General features: G+C 48.9%; 1 protein-coding gene across 3 annotated transcripts in view; it reads right to left on the bottom strand.

The window, feature by feature from the left end:
- Positions 1–16,888, bottom strand: part of pik3ap1 (phosphoinositide-3-kinase adaptor protein 1) — a 148,259-nt gene extending 131,371 nt beyond the window's left edge. For all 3 annotated transcript variants that reach the window (XM_033012490.1, XM_033012491.1, XM_033012492.1), the window contains exons 1-2: positions 16,845–16,888; positions 6,873–7,274 (exon numbers count right to left, since the gene is read on the bottom strand). In XM_033012490.1, coding sequence (XP_032868381.1) covers positions 6,873–7,274; positions 16,845–16,857 — 415 coding nt within the window. In that variant the 5' untranslated portion in view covers positions 16,858–16,888. The remainder of the gene's footprint in view (positions 1–6,872; positions 7,275–16,844) is intronic.
- Positions 16,889–25,142: the final 8,254 nt, after the last annotated feature.

Raw genomic sequence — 25,142 nt, 5'->3', positions numbered from 1 at the left:
GGCTGCTTGGGTTTTCCCCGGGTGCTCCGGTTTCCTCCCACATCCCAAAGACGTGCAGGTTTGTAGGTGAATTGGTTTGTGGAAATCATCCCCTAGTGTGCAGGACGTATAACTGGGACAACATAGAATAAGTGTGAACGGGTGATCTTTCTGGTGCACCAGATCCTGGTGAACTTCTACTGCTGCACCATCGAGAGCATCCTTACCAACTGTATCACAGTATGCTATGGCAACTGCTCTGTCTCCATCTGGAAAGCACTGCAGAGGGTGGTGAAAACTGCCCAACGCATCATCGGTTCCTCACTCCCCTCCATTGAGTCTGTCCAAAGCAAGCGATGTCTGCGAAGGGCGCTCAGCATCGTCAAGGACTGCTCTCACCCCAACCACAGACTGTTTACCCTCCTCCCATCCAGGAGGCGCTACAGGTCTCTCCATTGCCGGACCAGCAGGTTCAGGAACAGCTTCTTCCCTGCGGCTGTTACCCTACTTAACTCTGCACCTTGGTGATTGCCAGTCACCCCCCCCCCCCGGACACTCCTTCCCCCAGAAAAATTGCATTACTACAATTGTTGTACATATATATATACTTTATTGCTCATTATTCTATGTTCGCTATTCTGGGTGAGATGCTAACTGCATTTCGTTGTCTCTGTACTGTACACTGCACAATGACAATAAAGATTGAATCTGAATCTGAATCTGAATCTTTGGTCGGCACAGACTCGGTGGGCAGAAGGGCCTAATTCCACGCTGTCTCTAAAAAATATTAAACCGCTAAATAAAAGCATTGAGTGATTGAAAGATACATCATGGACACAGACCCTTCGGCCCATTGATCCATGCCGAACATTGATAACTTGTTCACACTAGTTTAACGTTATCCCACGCCCTACATAAACTTAAATTCAGTCGGCCAGGCAGTATTTGCAGAGGGAATGGACAGGCGGCATTTCAGATTGCAACCCTTCCTTGAACTGAGACAGGAAACACTTCTTGATATTATTTCCACTCCGTATCTCCAAACTAAAAGTGAACTAAAGGCAGTCAATAAAAATACCAAAGATAAACACTGCGTCGGGAGGAACTGCAGATCTTGGTTTACACTGAAGAAAGACACAAGATGCTGGAGTAACTGAGCGGGACAGCCAGCATCTCTGGAGAGAATGAATGGGTGACGTTTCGGGTTGAGAAAACTCAGTCTGAAGAAGGGTCTTGACCCGAAACGTCACTCAGTCCTTCTCTCCACAGATACTCCAGCGTTTTGTGTCAGTCTTCACCTCAAAGTGAAGACTGTTTTACTGCATCTTTTGCTACTGAGGTGGGACCTGTATATAAAGAGTTACACCAATGCCTTAAAACAAAACTTCTCCCAAATGCATTTGCTCAAACCTTAAGAGATTCTGATGAGGCAGATTCATGCACTGCATCTCATTTCCACAGTGCCTTTTGGTACTTTGGATCCCAGGGTACATTTGCATTTGTTTGCCAAAGCTCTCTCTCTCTCTCTCTGTTTTTGCTCTAGGCTGCACTTTGTCTACCCCTCAAGATGTTATTTTGGTGCTTGCCTGTAACATCAGTTAAGGATCAGCAGTTCTACATATCCTGTGTTTCATGGGCTTCCTCTTTCAGTCACTACCCCATTTATATCTCAGCAACTGAAACTGTGGTTGTGTTGGAGAGAAGAGTGTGCTGCTCAGACAGCTGTGCCCCAGTCCCGGGGGGCTGTCCACAGTCGCTCTACCTTCAACCTCACTAACTTTGTCCCTCCCCCCCCCCCCCCCTTTATAATTCTCCTTGTTATCCCTGGAAAATAAGAGCTGCAGCGGGTAGAGCCGCTACCTCACAGTGCCTGAGACCAGTGTTCAATGGTGACCTCAGTTGCTCTCTGTGGTGGAGTTGGCAGGTTCACCCTGTGACCTTGTGGGTTTCCTCTGGGTGCTCAGGTTTCTTCCCACATCCCACATAGTTTAAGCGGCCCTCTGTAAATTGCCCTTAGTGTGTGGGGAGCGGATGAGAAAGTGGTATATTATAGGAACGGGTGATGGATGGTCAGTGTGGACTCGGTGGGCTGAAGGGGCTGGCTCCCTGCTGTATCTCTCATCCAATCAATCCCTTTGTGGTTGTTAGCCAATACAATCTGGAAAACACATTACACGTTGCAACCCGTACAAGTGAAATATTCACCATTTGATACACGTTTCATCTCCTACATCCTCGTTTGTCTCTCTTGCCCACACAACCACTCTGCCCTGTAATTTATGGACTGTGTTATTGGGGACAACAGTGACACGTGGAGTTGCAGCCAAAGACCAGGTTCAAACATCAGAGGTACACACAATTGCTGGGGAAACTCAGCGGGTGCAGCAGCATCTATGGAGCAGAGGCACAGCTTCAAACGCAGCTATAGATTTAGGTAGACACGGTGGTGCAGCGGTAGAGTTGCTGCCTCACAGCGTCAGGGATCCGGGTTCGATCCTGACGACGGGTGCTGTCTGTAGGGAGTTTGTACGTTCTCCCCGTGACCACGTGGGTTTCCTCCGGGTGCTCAGGTTTCTTCCCACGTGAACATCTTTCCTATAACAGGGTTACCAAAACTGAACACAACACTCCAAATGTGGCCTCACCAACGACTTATACAACTACAACATGACCTCCCAACTTCTATACTCAATACCCTGACTGATGCCGAATGTCCTCTTGACCGCCCTATCTACCTGTGATAGTACCCGAGGTCAGGATCGAACCCAGGTCTCTGGCGCTGTGAGGCAGCAGCTCTACCAGCTGCACCACTGTGTCACATCTCACAAGGTCATGTGATAGGAATTAGACCATTCGGCCCATCAAGTCTACTCCTCCATTCAATCATGGCAGATCAATCTCTTCCTCCTAACCCCATTCTCCTGCCTTCTCCCCATAACCTCTGGCACCTGTTCTAATCAATAATCTATCTACCTCTGCCTTAAAATACCCACTGACTTGACCTCCACAGCCTTCTGTGGCAAAGACTTCCACAGATTCACCACCCTCTGTCAATAGAAGTGGCTTTCTGTGGCTTTGAATCATTTATCCAAGTCATGGATACACATAGGAGATCCGTTCTCACCTCCGTTGCCATACGGTGAGAACGGAGAGGTTGAGAAGGAGTTTCTTCCCAGAGGCCATTCGGACTGTAAACGCCTATCTCACCAGGGACTAACTCTACTGAACGTTTTTCCTTCCATTATTTATTATGTAAAAGAATATGTGTGTTATGATTGTGTTTATAGTTTGTTTGGTTGTTTGGTTGTTTGTCTTTTGCACAAAAGTCCGCGAGCATTGCCACTTTCATTTCACTGCACATCTCGTATGTGTATGTGACAAATAAACTTGACTTGACTTGACTTGAGAAAGCAAGACCCAAAAACTAAACTCCTGGCATCATTTATCTCATACAGATTATCGACAAGACAGTGTTTACTTCAACTCTCACCGTTCCTAACCAGGTTACTAGGTTGTCCTCAGTTTCAAGTGATAATGTTAGCTGGTGTCTCTTAATGGAATTAGTTTAGTTTAGAATTTTTAGTTTAGAGATGCAGTACGGAAACAGGCCCTTCGGCCCACCGAGTCCACACCGACCAGTTATCCCCGCACACTAACACTATCCCATGCACACTAGGGACAATTTTGCAATTTTAGCAAGCCAATTAAACTACAAACCTGTACGTCTTTAGAGTGTGGGAGGAAACCCGAGCACCCAGAGAAAACCCACTATGGTCACGGGGAGAATGGACAAACTCTGTACAGACAGCACCCATAGTTAGGATCGAACTCGGATCTCTGGCATTGTGAGGCAGCAACTCTACCGCTGTGCCACCATGCCACCTCTTGGGTACCTTTCAGAATATGTTCTGACTCAACTACTTCATCTGGCATAGTCCACAAAGTGCTGGAGTAACTCTGGAGGACGAGGATAGGCGGCTTTTCGGGTCGGGACCCTTCGTCAGTCCCTCCACAGATGCTGCCTGACCCGCTGAGTTACTCAGCACTTTGTGTTATAGAGACATAGAGTCATACAGTGTGGAAACAGGCCCTTCGGCCCAACTTGCCAACACCGACCAACATGTCTCATTCACACAAGTCCCACCTGCCCGCATCTGGCCAGTTCCCTCTAAACCTGTCCTATCCATGTACCTGTCCAAAAGTTTCCTAAACGCTATGATTAGTACCTGCCTCAACCACCTTCTCCGGCAGCTTGTTCCATACACCCACCAAACTCGGTGTGCAACGTTGCCACTCAAGTTCTGATTAGATATTTCTCCTTTCACCTTTATCATGCCCTCTCGGTCTTCATTCCCTTTCTTGGGATGAAGACTGTGCATTCATCCTATCTATTCCCCTAATGATTTTGTACACCTGCAGAAGATCACCCCTCGGATGCCTGCACTCCAAGGAATAAAGTCCCGGTCTGCTCAAACTCTCCCTATAGCTCAGGCCCTCGAGTTCTGCCGACATCCTCGCAAATCTTCTCTGCGCTATAAACAACTTCATGGATTCTTTCCCATGGCAGGGTGACCAAAACGGAACGCAATACTCCAGGTGTAACCTCATTAACATGTTGTACAACGATAATGTTTCAGCATCTATAGTCAGTGCCCTGACTGATGAAGGCCAATGTGGCAAAAGCCTTATTGACCACCTGGACCGCCACTTAAGTATGTGCCTGCATTCCCAGGTTTCTGCTCAACAACTCTCCCCGAGGGCCCTGCCATTCACAATGAACCACTCCCTGGTTTGACTTCCCAAAATGTAACACCTCACACTTATCTGAATTAACCTGCATTAGCCATTCCTCAGCCCCTCGTGTGTACTTACATTATTGTGCATTGAACAATATTTTTTGATTCATCTATCAAAAAATATTTTTGAAACATTTCAATAAACATTTGGTTATCCATTAATGTATCTTTGTAAATGTTAATCCAGCCATCTATATATTACTAAAATTCTTGTCTTGTTTGGACGTCTGTCTGTCTGCGTGCGTGCAATCTCAAGGAACTACGCCAAAATGATACACAATAGCGCAAACATTTTTGCACCACCTTACTCACCTGTGGTTGTTTGTATCAATTTCGCTCAGACTTATATTATATTTCACAAGTTATCACATTTTTAAGTTTACTAAATCCACTTTGATAATCACGGCAACACTTCAGTGCTGGCAGTTGCAGCTATGACGTCACAATGGGATCTCACAGTCCTCCACCCGACATTTGCAACAATGTTGCCATCACAAAACACTTAGGCGTGGTCCTGGCAGCAAGTGATTGAACAGGAGGGGGAGGGGGAAGGGCCAGGGGAAGTGGAATTGGAATTTGAAGTGCTGGGGGAGGCAGGGGAAGTGCAAGTGCATTTATATTTAAAGTCCAGGGGAGTGGTAGAATCTTACGTTGGGGAACAGATTGCGTTAGGGGACCAGGCCTCCCTTCGGGGCTATGGGTGAGTGGTGGATTATTGCATTGGGGGAACGGGTCGCGTTGGGGGATTATTGCGTTGGGGGAACAAGGTCCACTTGGTCTAGTATTATAATCAATATTTATTTAATTATTTCAATGAGTCTCATTTGCGTCCACAATGGGGTGACGACAACATACTCAAAAATCCCAATGTGGTCTATTAACTTTGTGTGTAAATGCAACATGAAAACATGCAGAAGTCTATGTCCGTGTCACTGGGTGGAGTGGGGTCATCGATGTCCTGGGCAGTGCTGATGCCACCCACCTTGGTCAGCTTATTCAGCAACTGACAGGAGACGAGGGAAGAGACCAGGTATGAGCATGGCCTGGGATCGCCTGTACCCCAGGATACAGCGATACCCACTGTGACACAACCTGCAATGACTGCATTCATCCGTAAAGTTCATGTGCCAATCCCAAAGCTCTAAACCATACCTGGGATCAGATAACCAGCACCTACCAGATTCCACCTCAAAGCTACGGGATCCACAGCAGGATGGCAGAGAGATTATTTACTAACATTAATGTTCCTGGTTTGGGGAAGGGAAAGAATACTTCAACTAGAATAGGCTGCATGGTGTCGCAGCGGTAGAGTTGCTGCCTCACATCGCCAGTGACCCAGGTTCCATACTGACTATGGGTGCTGTTTGTATGTTCTCCTTGACCATGTGGGTTTCATCCGGATGCTCCGGTTTCCTCCCACACTCCAAAGACGTACAAGCTTGTAGGTTAATTTGGCTTCTGTATATGTCGACCGATCATATATCTCATTTAGGGCTCCTGTAGTTTCTTCTCCACCTTCCCACAGTGTCTTCCACACGGAGGTCAGGATCGAACCCGGGTCTCTGGCGATTTGTGAAGTAGCGGCTTTACCAGCTGCGAACTGTGTGCTGCTAAGTCTTAAGTTCTTACATGATAAGAGCAGAATTACGCCATTCGGCACATCAAGTCTACTCCGCCATTCAATCATGGCTGATCTATCTCTCCCTCCTATCCCCATTCTCCTGCCTTATCCCCATGGAGGGGGGTGTTCGCCACGAGATCCATCATGTTCAAGTTCACGTTTAGTTTAGTTTAGAGATACAGCGCGGAAATAGGCCTTTCGGCCCACCAAGTCCGTGCCGACCAGCGATCCCCGCACATTAACACTACCCTAGGATATTATTCACACCAAGCCAATTATCCTACAAATATGTACGTCTTTGGAGTGTGGGAGGAAACTGGAGCACCTGGAGAAAACCCACGCAGGTCATGGGGAGAACGTACAAACTTTGTACAGTCAGCACCTGTAGTGAGGATCGGACCCAGGTCTCTGGCGCTGTAAGGCAGCAACTCTACCGCTGCGCCACCCTTAAGTTGAAGTTGAAGTTGAAGACTTACTCTCAGTGATGGCCACGTCTACAGCAGCGGCAAACACCTCTGGCTCCTCGTCGCACGACGTGTGTGTCCACATTGGCCAGTCCCCGAACAAGGACCGTAGCTGGGGGGTCTCGTACGCGCCGCACAACAGCACCACCACCTTGTGCGGAGGCCTCAGCGCCTTGTGCAGTCCGCACCTCATCCCAGCCTGGACAAGCCAGTCCAGCAACTGTGGCGACAGCACCAGCAGGAGGCACTTACAACTCTTAAACCGCGCCCAGTCCTGGCTGCTGAAGGCGGTGTCCTCGCTGATAGAGTAGGGTAGAACGTCAAGGCCACGTGTCGTGGTCAGCAAGTTGCCCAGATAATTCACCCACTCCCTCGCATCTTCTGTGTTAAAGATCACCACATCAGGCACCTGACCTGAAAGAGAAATTCATTGCTATTAATTACTGGGCAAAAAGGGCGACACAACGGCGCAGCGGTAGAGTTGCCGCCTCACAGCGCCAGAGACCCGGGTTCGATCCTGACCACAGGTGCTGTCTGTACAGAGTCTGTACGTTCTCCCAGTGACTGCGTGGGTTTTCTCCAGGTGCTCCGGTTTCCTCCCACAGTCCAAAGATGGACAGGTTTGTAGGTTAATTGGCTTGGTATGAATGTAAAATTGTCCCTGGTGCGTGTTGGATAGTGTTAGTGCACGGGGTTTACTGGTCGGTGGGCCAGAGGGCCTGTTTCCGTGCTGTATCTTTAAACTAAACTAAAATAAAAGATATTTTATTCCAGCCCGATTTGATATCTCCACACCATCTCCACTCATCAACTCCTGCTACAACCACCTCCCCAACATCACTCCCCACCACCGTGTGACTCTAGACAGTGAAGAGGGCCCTGGGGAGTGTTGTAGAGCAGAGGGATCTAGGAGTGCAGGCACATGGTTCATTGAAAGTGGTGTCACAGGTCGGTGGGGTGGTCATGAAGGCTTTCAGTACATTGGCCTTCAGCAGTCAGGGTCCTGTAGAGAAGTTGTGAGATCAGGTCACAGTTGTCCAAGACATTGGTGAGGCCACATTTAGAGTATTGCGCTCAGTTTTGTTCACCCTGTTATGGGAAGGAAGTTCTGAAGCTGGACCAGGTGCAGGAGCGACTTACGAGGATGTTGCCAGGACTCGAGGGCCTGAGCTGTAGGAAGAGGCTGAGCAGAGTGGGACTCTATTCCTTGGAGGTCAGGATGAGGGTGACCATATAGTGGTGCACAAAACCATGCAAGGAACAGATAGGGTAAATGCACAGTCTTTTACTAGAGTTGGGGAATTAACAACCAGTGGACATACAATTAAGGTGAAGTGGGGGGGAAGATTTAATGGGAACCTGAGGGGCAACTTTTTTTACACCGAGGGCAGTGGGTGTATGGAACGAGCTGCCAGAGGAGGTAGTTAAGGCAGGTACATGGATAGGACAGGTTTGGATGGATATGGGCCAAATGCAGGCAGGTGGGACAGGTGGGGAACGTTGGGCCGATGGGCTTATTTCCGTACTGGATGACGCTATGACATCATACAGGTGCTTTCCCCATTGCAGGGAAAGCTTTCCCCATTGCAGGGAAAATGACAGCAGCTTGTGCCGTCTCTCCTTGCAACTGTCCCACCTCTCCATCCCAGGCACGATGGTGGTGGGTCCCCCTACACCACCTCCAGTGCAATCATCTCCCCCTGAGATGTGACGACCAGAACTGTGCACATTACTCCAGCGGTGGTTGAACCAACAGCTCACATGCTGTACGCCAGGCCGGTGAAGGCCTGCATCCCCTGTGCCATCTTTGCCACCTTGTCCATTGTGCGCTCCTTCTTTTGGATCCATGGATACACCCCAAAACCTCTCTGTTAATCAACATTACCGTCCTCTTGTTTCCACAATTCCTCACCTCACACTTCTCATGTCATAAGTGATAGGAGTAGAATTAAGCCATTCAGCCCATCGAGTCTGCTCTGCCATTCAATCATAGCTGATCTATCTCTCCCTCCTAACCCCATTCTCCTGCCTTCTCCCCATAACTTCCGACACCTGTCAGGAGGAAATTGTTATTGACCCGGCTCCACGCGACTTTCCAGCTGATATCCATCTTGCGTCTATCGAAAGGTGTATAAGAATGATCCCTATGATGATGGGTTAATGAATGGAGAGCGTTTGACAGCACTGGGCCTGCACTCGCTGGAGTTTAGAAGGATGAGTGGGGGGATACCTTATTGAAACTTACCAAATAGTGGAAGGCCTGGATAGAGTGGATGTGGAGAGGATGTTTCCACTAGTGGGAGAGTCTAGGACTAGAGGGCACAGCCTCAGAATACACTTTTCCTTCTCAACCCCATTTCCCTGCCTTCTCCCCGTAACCCCTGACAACCGTACCAATCCTGTCAATCTCCGCCTGTAAAATACCCAATAACCTGGCAACCACAGCCGTCTATGGCAATGACATCCACAGATTGACCACCTTCTGGCTAAAGACATTCCTCATCATCTCCTTTCTGAAAGTGCTTCCTTTTATTCAGAGCTAACTCATTCCTTAATTATTCTCTTCCCCACAACATACTTAGAGAATACCTTGGGATTCACATGAATATTATCTACTGTTGATATTTCACAGCCCTCCTTGCCGGTCTCATTTCTTTTTAACGCTCTCTCTTGCACACGCTGTATCATTCACCTCTCAGCACCCCTTGTCATCCCAGATTCCCCAATCATGCCATCCGCTTGGGAACCTGAACCCCCACTATGTCCCTTCTAAACCACTTGGCTCATCATTGGTCTTGTGCTGGAGGAACCCAATGGCCAAGGCTCCAAACACATTCTCCGTAGCCTGGTAATCTGCCCCCCTCACAACCACCTCTCCACAAAGATTCCAAGTGAAACCAAATTGCATTCAGCCCAAGATAGACACAAAATGCTGGAGTAACTCAGCGGGACAGGCAGCATTTCCGGAGAGAAGGAATGGGTGACGTTCCAGGTGGAGATCCTTCTTCCCAAAACGTCACCTATTCCTCCTCTCCAGAGATGTTGCCTGACCCGCTGAGTTATTCCAGCACTTTGAGTCTATCTTTGGTATAAACCAGCATCTGCAGTTCCTTCCTATACAACTCAAACTAACCAACCATTCTAAGGAGCACAAACCCAGTTTACTTGTGGATGTATATTCAGAAATGCAAACTCCAAATACACCTTGCTAGATCAGGGGTGGCGCAGCGGTAGAGTTGCTGCCTCACAGCGCAAGAGACCGGGGTTCGATCCCGACTATGGGTGCTGTCCGTACTTAGTTTGTACGTTCTCCCCGTGACAAGGTGGGTTTCCTCCGGGTGCTCCGGTTTCCTCCCACACTCTAAAGACGCAGAGGTTTGTAAGATAGTTGGCTTCTGTAAATGGTCCCTAGTGCATAGGAGAGAACTAGTGTATGGGTAAATGTTGGTCGGCACGGATGCAGTGGGCCGAGGGGCCTATTTCAATGCTGCATCTAAATAACTAGAAAAACATTGATTGATTGATTGATTGATTGATTGAAAGATACAGCAGGGAAAAAGGCCCTTTGGCCCATAGGGTAAATGCTGAACATCAAACGCTCATTCATACCAGATCTATGTTTCCCACTCCCTACATATCATTTACAGCGGAAATTTCAAGCTACTCAGCGGGTTGGGCAGAATCTGCGGAGGGAATGGACAGGCGACAAGTTGCAACACTGCCTCGAACTGAAAGTCAAGAAACACTTCTTGTTACCATGGGTCTGTGCAACTTGGAATTAGGTTGGCATAGAGTTATAGAGTATGGAGACAGGCCCTGCCACACACAGACCATCGATCACCCATTCAAACCAGTTCTATGTTATCCCACTTTCCCATTCACTCCCGACACACTAGGGGCAATTTACAGAGGGCCAATTAACCTACAAACCCGCACGTCTTTGGGATGTGGGAGGAAACCGGAACTTCCAAAGAAAACCCACGCGGTCACAGGGGGAGAACGTACAAACTCCGTTTGACAGCAGCCGAGGACAGGATTGAACCCGGGGCACTGGCGCAGGAGGCAGCAGCACCACTGTGTCGTCTTGTTGAGAATTTTCAATAGAATTGCTGACAGCCTCAAACTGTGCTAAGGACTTCCTGATTTTCAGTGGAGCTATTTTGATAGTATCATCAAAACCTCAGATATAAAGAGAGGTCACTTGAAACATCACCTCGACATCTATTTAAAAAGAGCTGCCCACTACAACTCTTTCAACAGCAGGTCAATTATGTACAGGCCACGTCCCAAAGATGGGCAGGTGTGTAGGTGAATCAAACCTCTTTAAATTGCCTTTAGTGTGTAGGGAGTAGATGGGAAAGTGGAAGAACATAGAACTAGTGTGAACGGGTGATCGATGGTCGGCGTGGACTCGATGGGCCGAAGGGCTGAAAACTGTGACCAACGAATCCAAGAACAAGGGTAGAGCCGCTGCCTCTGTGCCAGAGACCCAGGTTCGATCCTGACTACAGGTGCTGCGTACAGGTTTGTAGGTTAATTGGCTTCTGTAAAGTGTCCCTAGTGTGTAGGATAGTGCTACTGTATCGGCAGGTCACGGGGAGAACGTACAAACTCTGTACAGACAGCGCCTGTACTCAGGATTCAACCCGGGTCTCTGCCGCTGTAAGGCAGCAACTCCACCACTGCACCACCATGCCGACTCCATAGATGAGGTTGGAGGAAGTGCATGTGAGTGGGACCATGTGAGGGGAATTATACTCAGCAGTTATCCGTCTTGTGGCTGACATGAACATTTCTTCAGCTGTACATTTTGTTCATCTTGATCAGCACAAAAATAACTTTCACATTTTGTTTTGTGAAACACCGTGTTTATCATAAACTCTTCCGCCGGGGCAAGTAATCGGAAACGGAGATCAGGTCTTGAGGTGGCTAGCAGTAACCTGAAGCTCTAATATCACGGCACACAGAAACACAGACTGCACGCTGAATTTGTGTCCTTTTGTGTCTTAACCAGCAACTGGTGTTTCTGCCGATCAAATTAACCTTGGACCATAAAAAAATTCTAGTTCGCCTTTTCATAGATAGGGTAGGATGGATATGTCTAAACGAGAGGTCATAGCTTGTAAGTGAGATGAACAGAGTGGTTTTTTTCACAGAGGGTGGTGGGTGTCTGGCACGTGATACCAAAGGTGGTGGTGGAGGCAGATAGGATAGTGGTGATTAAGAGGCTTTTGGATAGGCAGATACATCTGCAGGAAATGGAGAGATACTGATCACATGCAGGCAGAGGAGATGAACTATCTTGGCATCATGTTCACAAAACACATTATCGGCTCAAGAGTGTATTCCTATGCACTGGTATATGTTCTAATCTCGCGTTCCGATTCAATCTTGCTTCTCTCACCTTTCCGCCCACCCTCTCTTCCTCTCCCTCTCCCTACACTTCTCTTGCTCCCCCCTCCACCTCTCTCTCCCTCCTTCTCCCCTCCCTTCTGCCCTCCACATCCCTCTTCCCTGGGATATGTGGGGGGGAGAGAGGGATACGGGGGGGCAGGAACATATATGGTCTGGTTCATACATCGGACAGGTTTAGAGGGATATGGGCCAAACTGGTAAATGGGACTATTGTAAATGGGACATATTGGTCAGCATGGGCTAGTTGGGCCGAAGGGCCTGTTTCCATGCTGTGACTCGATGACTACAGGGTCATGTCAATAATTGAAGTATGGGGGGGGGGGGGGGGGGGGGAGAGGGATATGGGGGGGGGAGCAGAAATATGGAGATGGGGGGAGATACGGGGGAGAGGATTACGGGGGAGAGAGATATGCGGGGCGGATATGAGAGGGGTCAGGAATATAGAAATTTGTGCGCATTCAAGTGGGGTATATGGAAGAGAGCGGAGGGTCAGAGTCATAGTGATGCAGGATGGAAACAGGCCCTTCGGCCCAACTCGCTCACACTGGCCAACAATATCCCTGCTACCCTAGTCCCATCTGCCTGCGTTTGGTCCATATCCCTCCAAACTTGTATTAACCATGTTCCTGTCTGTTTCTCAAACAATGGGATAGTCCCAGCCTCAACTACCTCCTCTGGCAGCTTGTTCCATACACCTCAGATTCCTATTAAATCTTTTCCCCTTCACCTTGAACCTATGTCCTCTGGTCCTCGATTCCCCTGCTCCTGGCAAAAGACTCTGTGCGTCTACCCGATCTATTTCTCTCATGATTTTGTACGCCTCTATAAGATCTCCCCTCATCCTCCTGTGCTCCATGGAATAGAGACCCAGCCTACTCAACCTCTCCCTATAGCTCACACCTTCTAGTCCTGGCAACATCCTCATAAATCTTTCCTGAACCCTTTCAAGCTTGACAATATCTTTCCTATAACATGGTGCCCGGATCTGAACACAATATTCTAAACGCAGTCTCACCAACGTCTTATACAACTGCAACATGACCTCCCAACTTCTATACTTAATACTCTGACTGATGAAGGCCAAAGTGCCAAAAACCTTTTTGACCAGCTTATCTTCCTGCGACTCGACCTTCAAGGAACCATGCACCTGTACTCCTAGATCCCTCTACTCTACAACACTACCCAGAGGCCTACCATTCACTGTGTAGGTCCTGCCCTTGGTTGACATCCCAAAATGCAACACCTCACACTTTTCTGTATTAAATTCCATCAACCATTCCCCCGCCCACCTGGCCAATCGATCCAGATCCTGCTGCAATTGGTCACAACCATCTTCACTATCTGCAAAACCACTCACTTTTGTATCATCAGCAAACTTGCTAATCTTGCCCTGTATGTTCTTATCCAAATCATTGATGTAGATGACAAACAGTAACGGGCCCAGCACCGAACCCTGAGGCACACCACTAGTCACAGGCCTCCAGTCCGAGAAGCAACCTTCCATCATCACCCTCTGCTTCCTTCCATGGAGCCAATTTGCTATTCATTCAGCTATCTCTCCTTGGATCCCATGCTGTGTGGGAAGGAACTGCAGATGCTGGTTTAAACTGAAGGTAGACACAAAATGCTGGAGTAACTCAGCGAGACAGGCAGCATTTCTGGAGAGAAGGAATGGGTGATGTATTGGGTGGAAACCCTTCCCATGACTATTAGTCATGGGGAAGGGAAACTAAGAAGGGTCTCAACCCGAAACGTCACCCATTTGTTCTATCCAGAGGTGCTGCCTGTCACGCTGAGTTACTCCAGGATTTTGTGTCTATATCTGATATGGAAGGGTACAAAGAGAATGTAAGGTGTGAAAAGGATGGATCAAAGCAGATGCTCATCTAGAAAATGTGGATGGTTCAAGTAGATAGGTGATGTTTCAGGTTGAGACAGCTTTAGACTGATTATTGTCGGGAGGGAAGAGGGGGGGGGGGGGGGGTAATGGGGGGGGAATACTGGAAAAATGTTAAGGCGGGACAAACCTGGCAAGTGGGAAACCTTTTTAAGGAGCATTATGCTGCTGAACCTTTCACACCAGACACACAAACTTTCTCTCAATCTCTAGGTCCACAGTCCAGGGGAGTAAAACTCAGACTAAACACCGGGTTAACCTTGAAAGTAGATAAATAACAAAAACAGTTTGAAGCCAAGTTAATACTTGCCTTGAAACCATTACTGTAAAGCAACTTTTTACTTCCTTATTTTGAACACTGTGTGTTTGTACATCGGAACTATTGATTCTTCCTCGTTTCAACTAGCTGTTGACGTCTTTTAAGAAAGATAACGAGGGGAACTTTCCCCTCTTTACAGAGTTAACAACAGCAAAGTTCCTGAAGGGGATTTCAGAGACACCACAGGTCAATGCTGGGAGAAACAGCTACGACCTCCCGCGATGTTTGATTGCATGATACAGCATGGAAACAGGCCCTTCGGCCCACGCCAACCAGCACACTAACACTATCCTACACACACACACTAGGGACAATTTACAATCGCCAATTAACCAACAAACCTGTACATCTTTGGAGTGTGAGAGGAAGCTGGAGCTCCTGGAGAAAACCCACGCAGGTCACGGGGAGAACGTGCAAACTCTGAACTGACAGCACTCGTGGTCACGATCGAACCGGGGTCTCTGGCGCTGTGACGCAGCAACTCTACCAGCTGTGCCTCCGTGCTGCACTTTCTCATCCACTCCCTACACACTAGGGGCCATTTCCAGAAGCCAATTAACCTACAAACCCGCATGTCTTTGGGATGCGGGAGGAAACCAGATCAAACCCACGCAGGTCACGGGGAGAACATGCAAACTCCGTGCAGGCAGCACCCAAAGTCAAACCCGGTCTGGCGCTGTGAGGCAGCAACTCTACCGCTGCGCCACTGTGCAACCTCTAACCGTTTTAACCGCAGTTTTTGCAATGGAGCCACTCAGTTGTACACGTTAAACACGTTAACATCTGAAGAAGGGTCCCAAGCCGAGACATGGTCCATCCATAGTCCCTCCACAGATGCTGCCCGACACGCTGAGTTCCCCCAGCACTGAATGTTTTGCTTATAATTCAAGTTACTAGTTTCTACAGTCACGGTGGCGCAGCGCTAGAGTTGAAACATAGAAACATAGAACATAGAAATTAGGTGCAGGAGTAGGCCATTCGGCCCTTCGAGCCTGCACCGCCATTCAATATGATCATGACTGATCATCCAACTCAGTATCCCGTACCTGCCTTCTCTCCATACCCTCTGATCCCCTTAGCCACAAGGGCCACATCTATCTCCCTCTTAAATATAGCCAATGAACTGGCCTCGACTACCCTCTGTGGCAGAGAGTTCCAGAGATTCACCACTACCTTGTTGCCGCCTTACAACAAAAATGCAACGCCGGAGACCCGGGTTCGATCTCGATTACGAGCGCTGTCTGTACGGAGTTTGTACGTTCTCCCCGTGACCTGCGTGGATTTTCGCCAAGATGTTCGGTTTCCTCCCACATTCCAAATACGTACAGGTTCATAGGTTAATTGGCTTGGTGTAAATGTAAAAATTGCCCTGTATAAATTATCCAACTTCCAGTATAGTCCGTGGTGGACTCTTATGAAGTGATGAGTACAAGGTACAAGGTACAGTCAATATTGTCTGTTTCTATTGAATCTATCTGGTCAACGTTGACAATTCTGGTCAGGAAGTCCTGAAACATAACCCAGGTCTCACAAGTGCTCAGAGTTTCCTCATGTACATCTCACCCACTAGAGCAGGTCTCAGCACGCAATGGCCACAGCGGCATGGGTCAAAGTCACAGAGTGACAGGGAGGGAGGGAGGAAGAGAAGGGAAGAAGGGGAGAGAGGGGGAGAGGGAGAGAGGGAGAGAGGGAGAGAGGGAGAGAGGGAGAGAGAGAGAGAGCGGGGAAGAGGGGAAATGGGAGAGGAAGAGGGGCAGGGGGAGAGGGGGAGAGGCAGATGGAAAGGGTGGAGGGGGAGAGAGAAAGGGGGAGAGGGAGAGAGGGAGAGAGGGGAGAGAAGGGAGAGGGGGAGAGAGCGGAGAGAGGGAGAGAGGGAGAGGGGGAGAGAGGGGGAGAGGAGAGAGAGGGAGAGAGGGGAGAGGGGAGAGGGAGAGGAAGCGAGGAGAGAGGGAGAGAGGGGAGAGGGGGAGAGGGTGGAGAGGGAGTAGGGAGAGGGAGGAGAGGGGAGAGGGGAGAGGGAGAGGGAGAGAGGGAGAGAGGGGGAGAGGGGGAGAGGGGGAGAGGGAGAGAGGGAGAGAGGGGAAATGGGAGAGGAAGAGGGGCAGGGGGAGAGGGGGAGAGAGAGAGGGGGAGAGAGAAAGGGGGAGAGGGGGAGAGGGAGAGGGAGAGGGAGAGAGGGGTAATGTGAGGGGGAGAGATTGTGTGAGAGAGAGGACGAGTGAGCCAGGGTGACGGCTCCACCGGCCCCATGACCCCCACGGGACGTCCCGGGACCAGGGAGCCGCTGGAGGAGAGGGAGAGAGGGTCCGGAGGTGGGGGTGGGGGGGAGAGGGGATGGTGGGGAGGGGGTTACCTGCGGCGGACATGGTTGCTGGGCCGGGGCAGTTTCCACGCGGCGCCGGGTTCGGACCTCAGCGGCACGCGCTGCCTCCTGCTCCCTCCAGCGAGGCTCAGCCTCCTTCCTCAGAGGGCCGCCCCCCAACACTCGCCCTTTCCTCCCTAGACTCTCCTCCTCTTCTAGAAGCCCAGCTGCCTACGCGCACCTATACTAGCCTCGCACTCTCGCCAATCGCTCACCCCGCCTAACCCCCCCCCCCCTCTCTACCCCACCTCCACATACCCCTCTCCACACCTCCCTCTCCCATTCCCCTCATCCCCTTTCACTTCCCTATCCCTCTCCTAACCCCTGTCCGCTCGCCCCCCGCCCCTCCTTCCCTCTCTGATTCCCCACTTCCCCTCCCTTCACCTATCCCTCTCCCTCCCCACTACGCCTCCTCTTCTCTTGCCTCCTCCTGCTCCTCTTCATCCCCTCTCCTATCCCAACCTCTACCCCGTTTTCCATCCCCTAATTCTCCCATCCCTTCTCTCCCTCGTCCCACTTCCTCCCTCTTCTCTCCCTCATTCCCTTTCCCGTGGTCCCTCCTCCCATTCACCTCCCCCCCCTCACTCCCCTTCTCCAACCTCACTCCTTCCCTCTTCAGTTCACCCCCCTTCCCCTCATTCCCCTTCCCCTCCTCCCATTCACCTCCCCCTCTCACTCCCCTACCACCCCCTCTCTCCCCTGCCCTGGCACACAGGACCCACAGATGACCTCCACACACAGATGGTGACCCCTGTGGCATGTGTTTGCATCAGGGCCCATGTGTTACACACAGAAGCTCCAGCGTTCCAACACTCACTCACAAACCGTTCAGTTCAGGTGTAGTTTGTTACAAAGATGTCACTGTTCGGGGCAGAGATTTACGAGGATAGTGTCAGGACTCGAGGGCCAGAGCTAAAGGGAGAGGTTGAGCAGGCTCGGACTCTATTCCTTGGAGTACAGGAGGATGAGATGTACAAATTGTGAGTGGAATAGATCGGGTAGACGCACAGTCTCTTGCCCAGAATAGGGCAATCGAGAACCAGAGGACATAGGTTTAAGGTGAGGGGGGAAAGATTCAAGGAGAACCTGTGGGGCAACTCTTTTACACAAAGGGTGGTGGGTGTATGGAATGAGCTGCCATAGGAGGTAGTTGAGGCAGGGACTATCGCAGTTTGGACAGGTACATGGATAGGACAGGTTTATAAGGGCAAACGCAGGCAGGTGGGACTAGTGTAGATGGGGCATGTTGGTTTGCGTGGGGAGGTTAGGCCGAAGGGCCTGTTTCCACGTTGTGTGACTCTATGGACCTGTTTGAGATGATTGTGGGTGCAGAGAGTCTATAGAACTACCTCCTCTGGGAGCTCGTTCCATAAACCCACCACACACTGTGTGAAAAGTTGCCCCTCAGGATGCTTTTGAATCTTTCCCCTCTCACCTTATCATCCTCTGATTTGCCTGACTTCTGGTTTTTGACCAACTTTACATGGGAAAGTTTCCACGTTATTATGTAAGAGCCATACAGTGTGGAAAGAGGCCCTTCGGCCCGATGTGCCCATGCTGACCAACATGCCCCCATGTAAATACCATGTTTATATGCACAATTTTGAAGGGGAAATAGTAGTTCCCCTCAGGAACAAAAGGGTTAATCGCAATGTGGAACTAGAGAGTGTAAGCGAGATCCTAAATGAATATTTCTCATTGGTATTCATTGGAGTGAAGGACGGAAGCTGGCCACTTAAGGGTGGGATACGGTGATGTTTCCGGGAACGTCTGTATCGGGAAAGAGGAAGTGTTTTAGTTTAGTTTAGAGATACAGCGCAGAAACAGGCCCTTCGGCCCACCGCGTCCACGCCGACCAGCGATCGCCGCACGCTAACACTATCCTACACACTGGGGACATTTTTTACATTTACACCAAGCCAATTAACCCCCAAACCTGTACGTCTTTGGAATGTGGGAGGAAACCGAAGATCTCAGAGAAAGCCCACGCAGGTCACGGGGAGAACGTACAAACTCCATACAGACAACACCCGTAGCCAGGATCGAACCCGAGTCTCTGGCGCTGTAGAGCAGTAGCTCCACCGATGTGCCACCGTGCCACTGGGTGCTGCCTCATGCCACCCTGAAATAGAAAGTCTTCTCAATGTGCCCTGCAACTTTCAATGAACCGGGCACAAACACATCGATATTTCTCAGCTCTCTTGAGAACTCTGCCCTCTACTTGTGATTGTCACCTTTTGTTCTCCCTACCAAAATGGAGTGATTCACATTTCTCCCCATTGAATTTAATTTGACATCTATTGACTCTCTACGCTTCTTTTATGCCCATTACGATCCTGCTTAGTTTGTTCTACCTCTACTTTTCTTGTTATCTAAAAATAATAGATGTAAATTGAAGTCCTGGCCACAATATCGAGTCATAGAGTGATACAGCGTGGAAACAGGCCATTTGACCCAACTTGCCCACAACGACCAACATGTCCCAGCTACACCAGTCTCACCTGCCTGCGATTGGCCCAATATCCCTCGAAACCTGTCCTATCCATGTACCCAAAAAACTGTTTCTTAAAATGTTGCGATAATTAATATCTCAACTACCTCCTCTGGCAGCTTATTCCATACACCCACCACCTTTCGTGTGAAAAAGTTACCCCTCAAAAATTTTCCCCTTTCCTTTAAACCTATGTCCCCTGGTCCTCGATTCACCCACTCTGGGCAACAGACTCGTCTACCCGATCTATTCCTCTCATGATTTTATACACCTCTATAAGATCACCCCTCATCCTCGCACTCCAAGGATAGAGTCCCAGCCTGCTCAACCTCTCCCTATAGCTCAAATCCTCTAGCCCAGGCAACATCTTTGTAAATCTTCTCTGTGACCTTTCCAGTATACTAGTAGAATAGAATAGAATAGAATAGAATGCCATTTTATTGTCACTATACACATGTACAATGAGATTAAAAGCAGCTCGTACTCAGTGCAAACATGTAATTAGTTCAAAAAACAAAAAACAAAAACAAAGGGGGGGGGGGGGGGGGATAAGGTGCACAGTTCTGCGGCGCTATATACATATCTATAAAAAGACAATGGGTGAATAGAGTGAATAAATAGGATTCCTATATACAGTATGGGTTATTGCACATATTAAAAATTACAGTTACAGTACAAATTACAGTAGGTGGATAGATGGAAGTCCGGGGGTTAGGTTGTGAAGTCAGTGCATGTGTGAGTTCAGAGAGGTTATGGCTTTTGGAAAGCAACTGTTCTTGAGTCTATTTGTCCTTGTTCTGATGCACCTATAGCAGTAAAAGCAGTGGTCCCAGTACTGATCTCAAGGCAACTCTGTGGTATGCCTAGCTCGACTTCAAAAAGCATCTTCTGATCACAGAGACTTACAGAGAGCACAAAAATGTAATGCTGAGGCTCTATAAGGCACTGATCAGGCCGCATTTCGATTATTGTGAGCAATTTTGGGCACCATATCTGAGGAAAGATGTGCTGGTGCTGGAGAGGGTCCAGAGGATGTTTACTAGAATGATCCCAGGAACAAGTGGGTTAACATATAATGAGCATTTGTCGGCACTGGGCCTGTACTCGCTGGAGTTTAGAAGGATGATTGGATACCTCATTGAAGTTTACCGACTAGTGGGAGAGTCCAGGACTAGTGGTCTTAGCTTCACAATCAAAGGATGTTCCTTTAAGAAAGAGATGAGGAGGAATTTCTTCATTCAGAGGGTGGGGAATCTGTGGAATTCTGCCACCGCAGGCTGTGGAGGCCAAGTCAATGAATATTTTTAAGGCTGAAATACATAAAGATTCTTGATTAATACGGGTGTCAGGGGTAATGGGAGGAGGCAGAAGAATTGGATTAGGAGGTAGAGATAGATCAGCCATGATTGAATGGTGGAGTAGACTTGATGTGCCGAATGGCCTAATTCTGCTCCCATCACATAAGTTTGAAGTTTAAGAGGCTTCTAGACAGGCACATGGCAGTGCAGGGATCTGAGGGATATGGATCATGTACAGGCAGAAGAGATCAGTTTAACTTGCCATCTTGTTCGGCACAAACATTGTGGGCCGAAGGGCCTGTTCCTGTGCTGTACTGTTCTGAGTTCTATGATAAACCCCAGGATGCCATCTATTTTTCTAACCAAAGATATGAAATCCAGAACTGAGGCAAGATGACATCAAGGAAGCACGTGAGCAAGCTTTGGTCAAAGCGACTGGGCATCAAATCACAAGGTGGCACTGTGGCGCAGCGGGTAGGGCAGCTGCCTCACAACGCCAGGGACCCAGGTTCGATCCTGACCTTGACTGCTGCCCATGTCGAGTTTGCACATTCTCCCTGTGACAGTGTGGGTTTTCTCCAGGTGCTCCAGTTTCCTCCTACACTCCAAAGATGTGCAGGTTAATTGGTTTCAGTAAAATTTGAAAAATTGTCCCTACTGCGTAGGATAGTGCTGGTGTACAGGGTGATCACTGGTCAGCGCTGACTTGATGGGCTGAAGGGCCTGTTTCCTCACCGTATCTCTACGTCAGTGGTTCCAATAATGTCAATAGAGAGAAAATACATGATCACAATCGAGCCATTCACAGTGTACAGATACATGATAAGGGATTAATGTTTAGTGCAAGTTAAAGCCAGTAAAGTCTGATCAAATATAGTCTGAGGGTCATTAATGAGGTAGATAGTTCAGGACCGCTCTCTAGTTGTGGTAGGATGGTTCTGTTGCCTGATGTAGTAGTACTGTTTTATGTTCAAAGGTCACATCCATTGGAACGTTTGGGTTCAAGGAAGGGCCATGGTGATATTAGCTGTAGATCAATGTCTATAGTTGGGAGCTGGAACTATTCTAGATAGCAACATTTCCTGCACCTGGCTTTATCGAGGCCAGGAAGCATGGGACAATGGATAAAGTATCAGGATTATATTTTAAGAGACTGAGTCAGGGTTTCGTTCATCGACCTTTGATTCCCATATGCAGTTATTGATAATGGGAATATTTGACTTTGGACTTCCTCTTCATGGTTAAGTTTAAGATACAGCACGGAAACAGGCTCTTCGGCCCACTGAGTCCGCGCCGACCAACAATATCCCACACACTAGGGACAATTTCCAATTTTACCAAAGCCAATTAACCTACCAACCTGCACGTCTTTGGAGTGTGGGAGGAAATTGGAGCACCCGAAGAAAACATGCTGGTCACAGGGAGAACGTACAAACTCCGTACAGACAGCATCCGTAGTCAGACCGAACCCGGGTCTCTGGTGCTGTGAGGTAACAACTCTACTGCTGCACCACTGTGCCACCAAACAGGGAATCAATCCCCACAGATTGGTGATGAGGATGTCACAAGGTTGACTGGGCTTAAGGTAGTTGAGCTCAGTTTATTGTCACATGTACCAAGGTACAGTGAAAAGCTTTCTTGTTGCGTGCTAACCAGGCAAGGAAAAGACAATATGTGATTACAATCAAGTGGTCCACAGTGTACAGATACAGGATAAAGGGTATTATGTTTAGTGCAAGATAAAGCCCAATTAAGTCCAATTAAAGATAGTCCGAGGGTCTACAAAGAGGTAGACGGGAGGTCAGGACAGCTCTCTACTTGGTGAGAGGATGGTTCAGTTGTGCCATAACAGTTGGGAAGAAATTGTCCCTGAATCTAGAGTGTGTGCGTTTTCACACATCTGCAACTCTTGCTTCTTACTCTTGGCAGAGGGGAGAAGAGGGAGTGACCGGGGTGAGACTGGTCCTTGATTATGCTGCTGGCCTTGCCGAGGCAGTGTGAAATGCAGATGGAATCAATGGAAGGGAGGTTGGTTGGCCAGGATCCTGCTGGCTCTGGTCCTCCTGCATTCAATGCAGCATTTGGACACCACAGAGTGGTTGGTTGGGTACCTGCAGATGCATTAATGGCCAACCACCCATCAATGGGCAGAGCACCCACATATGGTTAACGTAGGCCTGGCAGCAGATTTCTTTCATTGGAGAGCATCAATGAACAGCGTGGGATTGCATGACTATCCATTCTCAAAAGTGAAGAATGTTTAAATGTCGCGTGTACAAATGTCAAATGCAACAAATAAATTCTTACGCCGACAAAAAATGCTGGAGAAACTCAGCGGTTGAGGCAGCATCTCTGGAGAATAGTAGGTGACGTTATGGGTCGAGACCCTTCTTCAGATTCTTACGATGCAATACAACTTTATTTATCCCAGGGAGGGAAATTGGTCTGCCAACAGTCATTAAACACAAGATACACAAAAGTAAAGTGACGGGTGGTAACGCTTTGGGGATGTACAAAGCTTGGGAGGTGGAAGGAAGTCAGACTACCCCACGACAGTAGGGGGAAGAGTTGTACAGTTTGATAGCCACAGGGAAGAAGGATCTCCTGTGGCGTTCTGTGCTGCATCTTGGTGGAACCAGTCTGTTGCTTAAAGTACTGCTCAGGTTGACCAGTGTGTCATGGAGGAGATGAACTGTATTGTCCAGGATGCTCCACAGTTTGAGGAGCATCTTCTCTTCCAATTCCACCTCCCATAAATCCACCTCCGCCCCCAGGATGGAGCCAGCCTGAAGAGTTTGTTCATTCTGTTGGCATCCGCAGCCTTCGCCTGCTGCCCCAGCACACGGCAGCAAAGAAGATGGAACTGGCTACCACCGATTGGTAGAACATCTGCAGCATCTCACTGTAGGAATCGTTGAAGGAGCGGAGCCTTCTCAAAAAGTACAGCCGGCTCTGTCCCTTCTTGTACAGGGCCTCAGCGTTCCTGGACCTGTCCAGTTTACTGTCAATGTAAACTCCAAGGTATTTGTACTCCCTGGTAAACTGCACATCCACACCATTGATGGAGACTGAGGACAGGGGTGTTCCTCTCCTCCTAAAGTCCACCACTAACTCCTCAGTCTTGTCGGTGTTGAGCTGCAGGTGATTCAGCCCATACCACCCAACAATGTCGTTGACTACACCTCTGTATTCAGCTTCCCTCCCCTCACTGATGCAGCCCACAATTGCAGACTCACCTGAAAACCTGCAGGTGGCAGTAGTCCGTGTTGTATCTGAAGTCCTTGCTACATGCAGCAGCACAATAAGCTGGTAAACACAATAGTTCAGTTTAGTTTATAGATACAGCGTGGAAACAGGCCTTTCGGCCCACTGAATCCACACAGAACAGCGATCACCCCGTACACTAGCACTATCCTACACACCGAAGGACAATTTACCATTTTTACCGAAGCCAATTAACCTACAAACCTGTACCTCCTTAGAGTGTTGGAGGAAGCCGGAGCACCCGGAGAAAACCCATGTGGTCACAGGGAGATCGTACAAATGCCGTACAGACAGTACCCGTAGTCAGGATTGAACCCGGGTCTCTGGCGCTGTAAGGCAACAACTCTACTGCTACGCCACCGTGCCACTGTTACTTGATGTTATCCATGTGTTTACAACTGTCCAGGCTGTATCCGTGTCAGCAGCAGGTTCTGTGTTTTTACAGCCGTCTAGAGGTCAATTTTATCCATGTAAGAAATCACTCTGTGGTAACAATAGACAATAGGTGCAGGAGTAGGCCATTTGGCCCTTCGAGCCAGCACCGCCATTCAATGTGATCATGGTTGATCATCCCCAATCAGTACCCCGTTCCTGCCTTCTCCACATATAATTATAATAATAATAATACATTTTATTTATGGGCGCCTTTCAAGACTCTCAAGGACACCTTACAAAATTTAGTAAACAGAATACAAAACATGTAAGCGGAATGAAACAAAACCAAAAATAACGACAAAAAAAAATAAAAAAAATAGTAAAGACATCAACAATACACAATTCAAAGACACAATTCAAAGACACAATTCAAAGAGAGCAGCGGCAGCTAATCGCGCCAGCGTTCACTCTCCCTTCCGGCAGCCATCTTGGAAACGGAACAATAAGGATCTTTAACATAGAAACATCCCCCCACAATGGTTACCATTATGGGGGAAGGCACAATGTCCAGTCCCCATCCCCAGTTCACCCATAGTCGGGCCAATTGAGGCCTCCACAGTTGCCTCTATGGAGGCCCGATGTTCCAGGCCGTTCTCGCCGGGTGATGGTTCTCCGGCGTCGGGAGAGTCCTCTCAGCGGCTAGGGACACCTGGAACGGCCGCTTCCGTACTGGAGGCCGCGGCTTCCGAAGCCGACAAGGCCGCGACGGTTGGAGCTCCACCACTGGCGATCTCATCGAGAGATCCCAGGCTCCAGATGTTGAAGTCAGTGCCGCCGCCCGCAGCTGCCCGCTCCGCAGAC

The sequence above is a fragment of the Amblyraja radiata genome, chromosome 37 (genome assembly GCF_010909765.2).
Source record: "Amblyraja radiata isolate CabotCenter1 chromosome 37, sAmbRad1.1.pri, whole genome shotgun sequence".
NCBI lineage: Eukaryota > Metazoa > Chordata > Chondrichthyes > Rajiformes > Rajidae > Amblyraja > Amblyraja radiata.
Note: the sequence above shows the minus strand (reverse complement) of the source record. Positions and strands in the feature narration are given on the sequence as shown.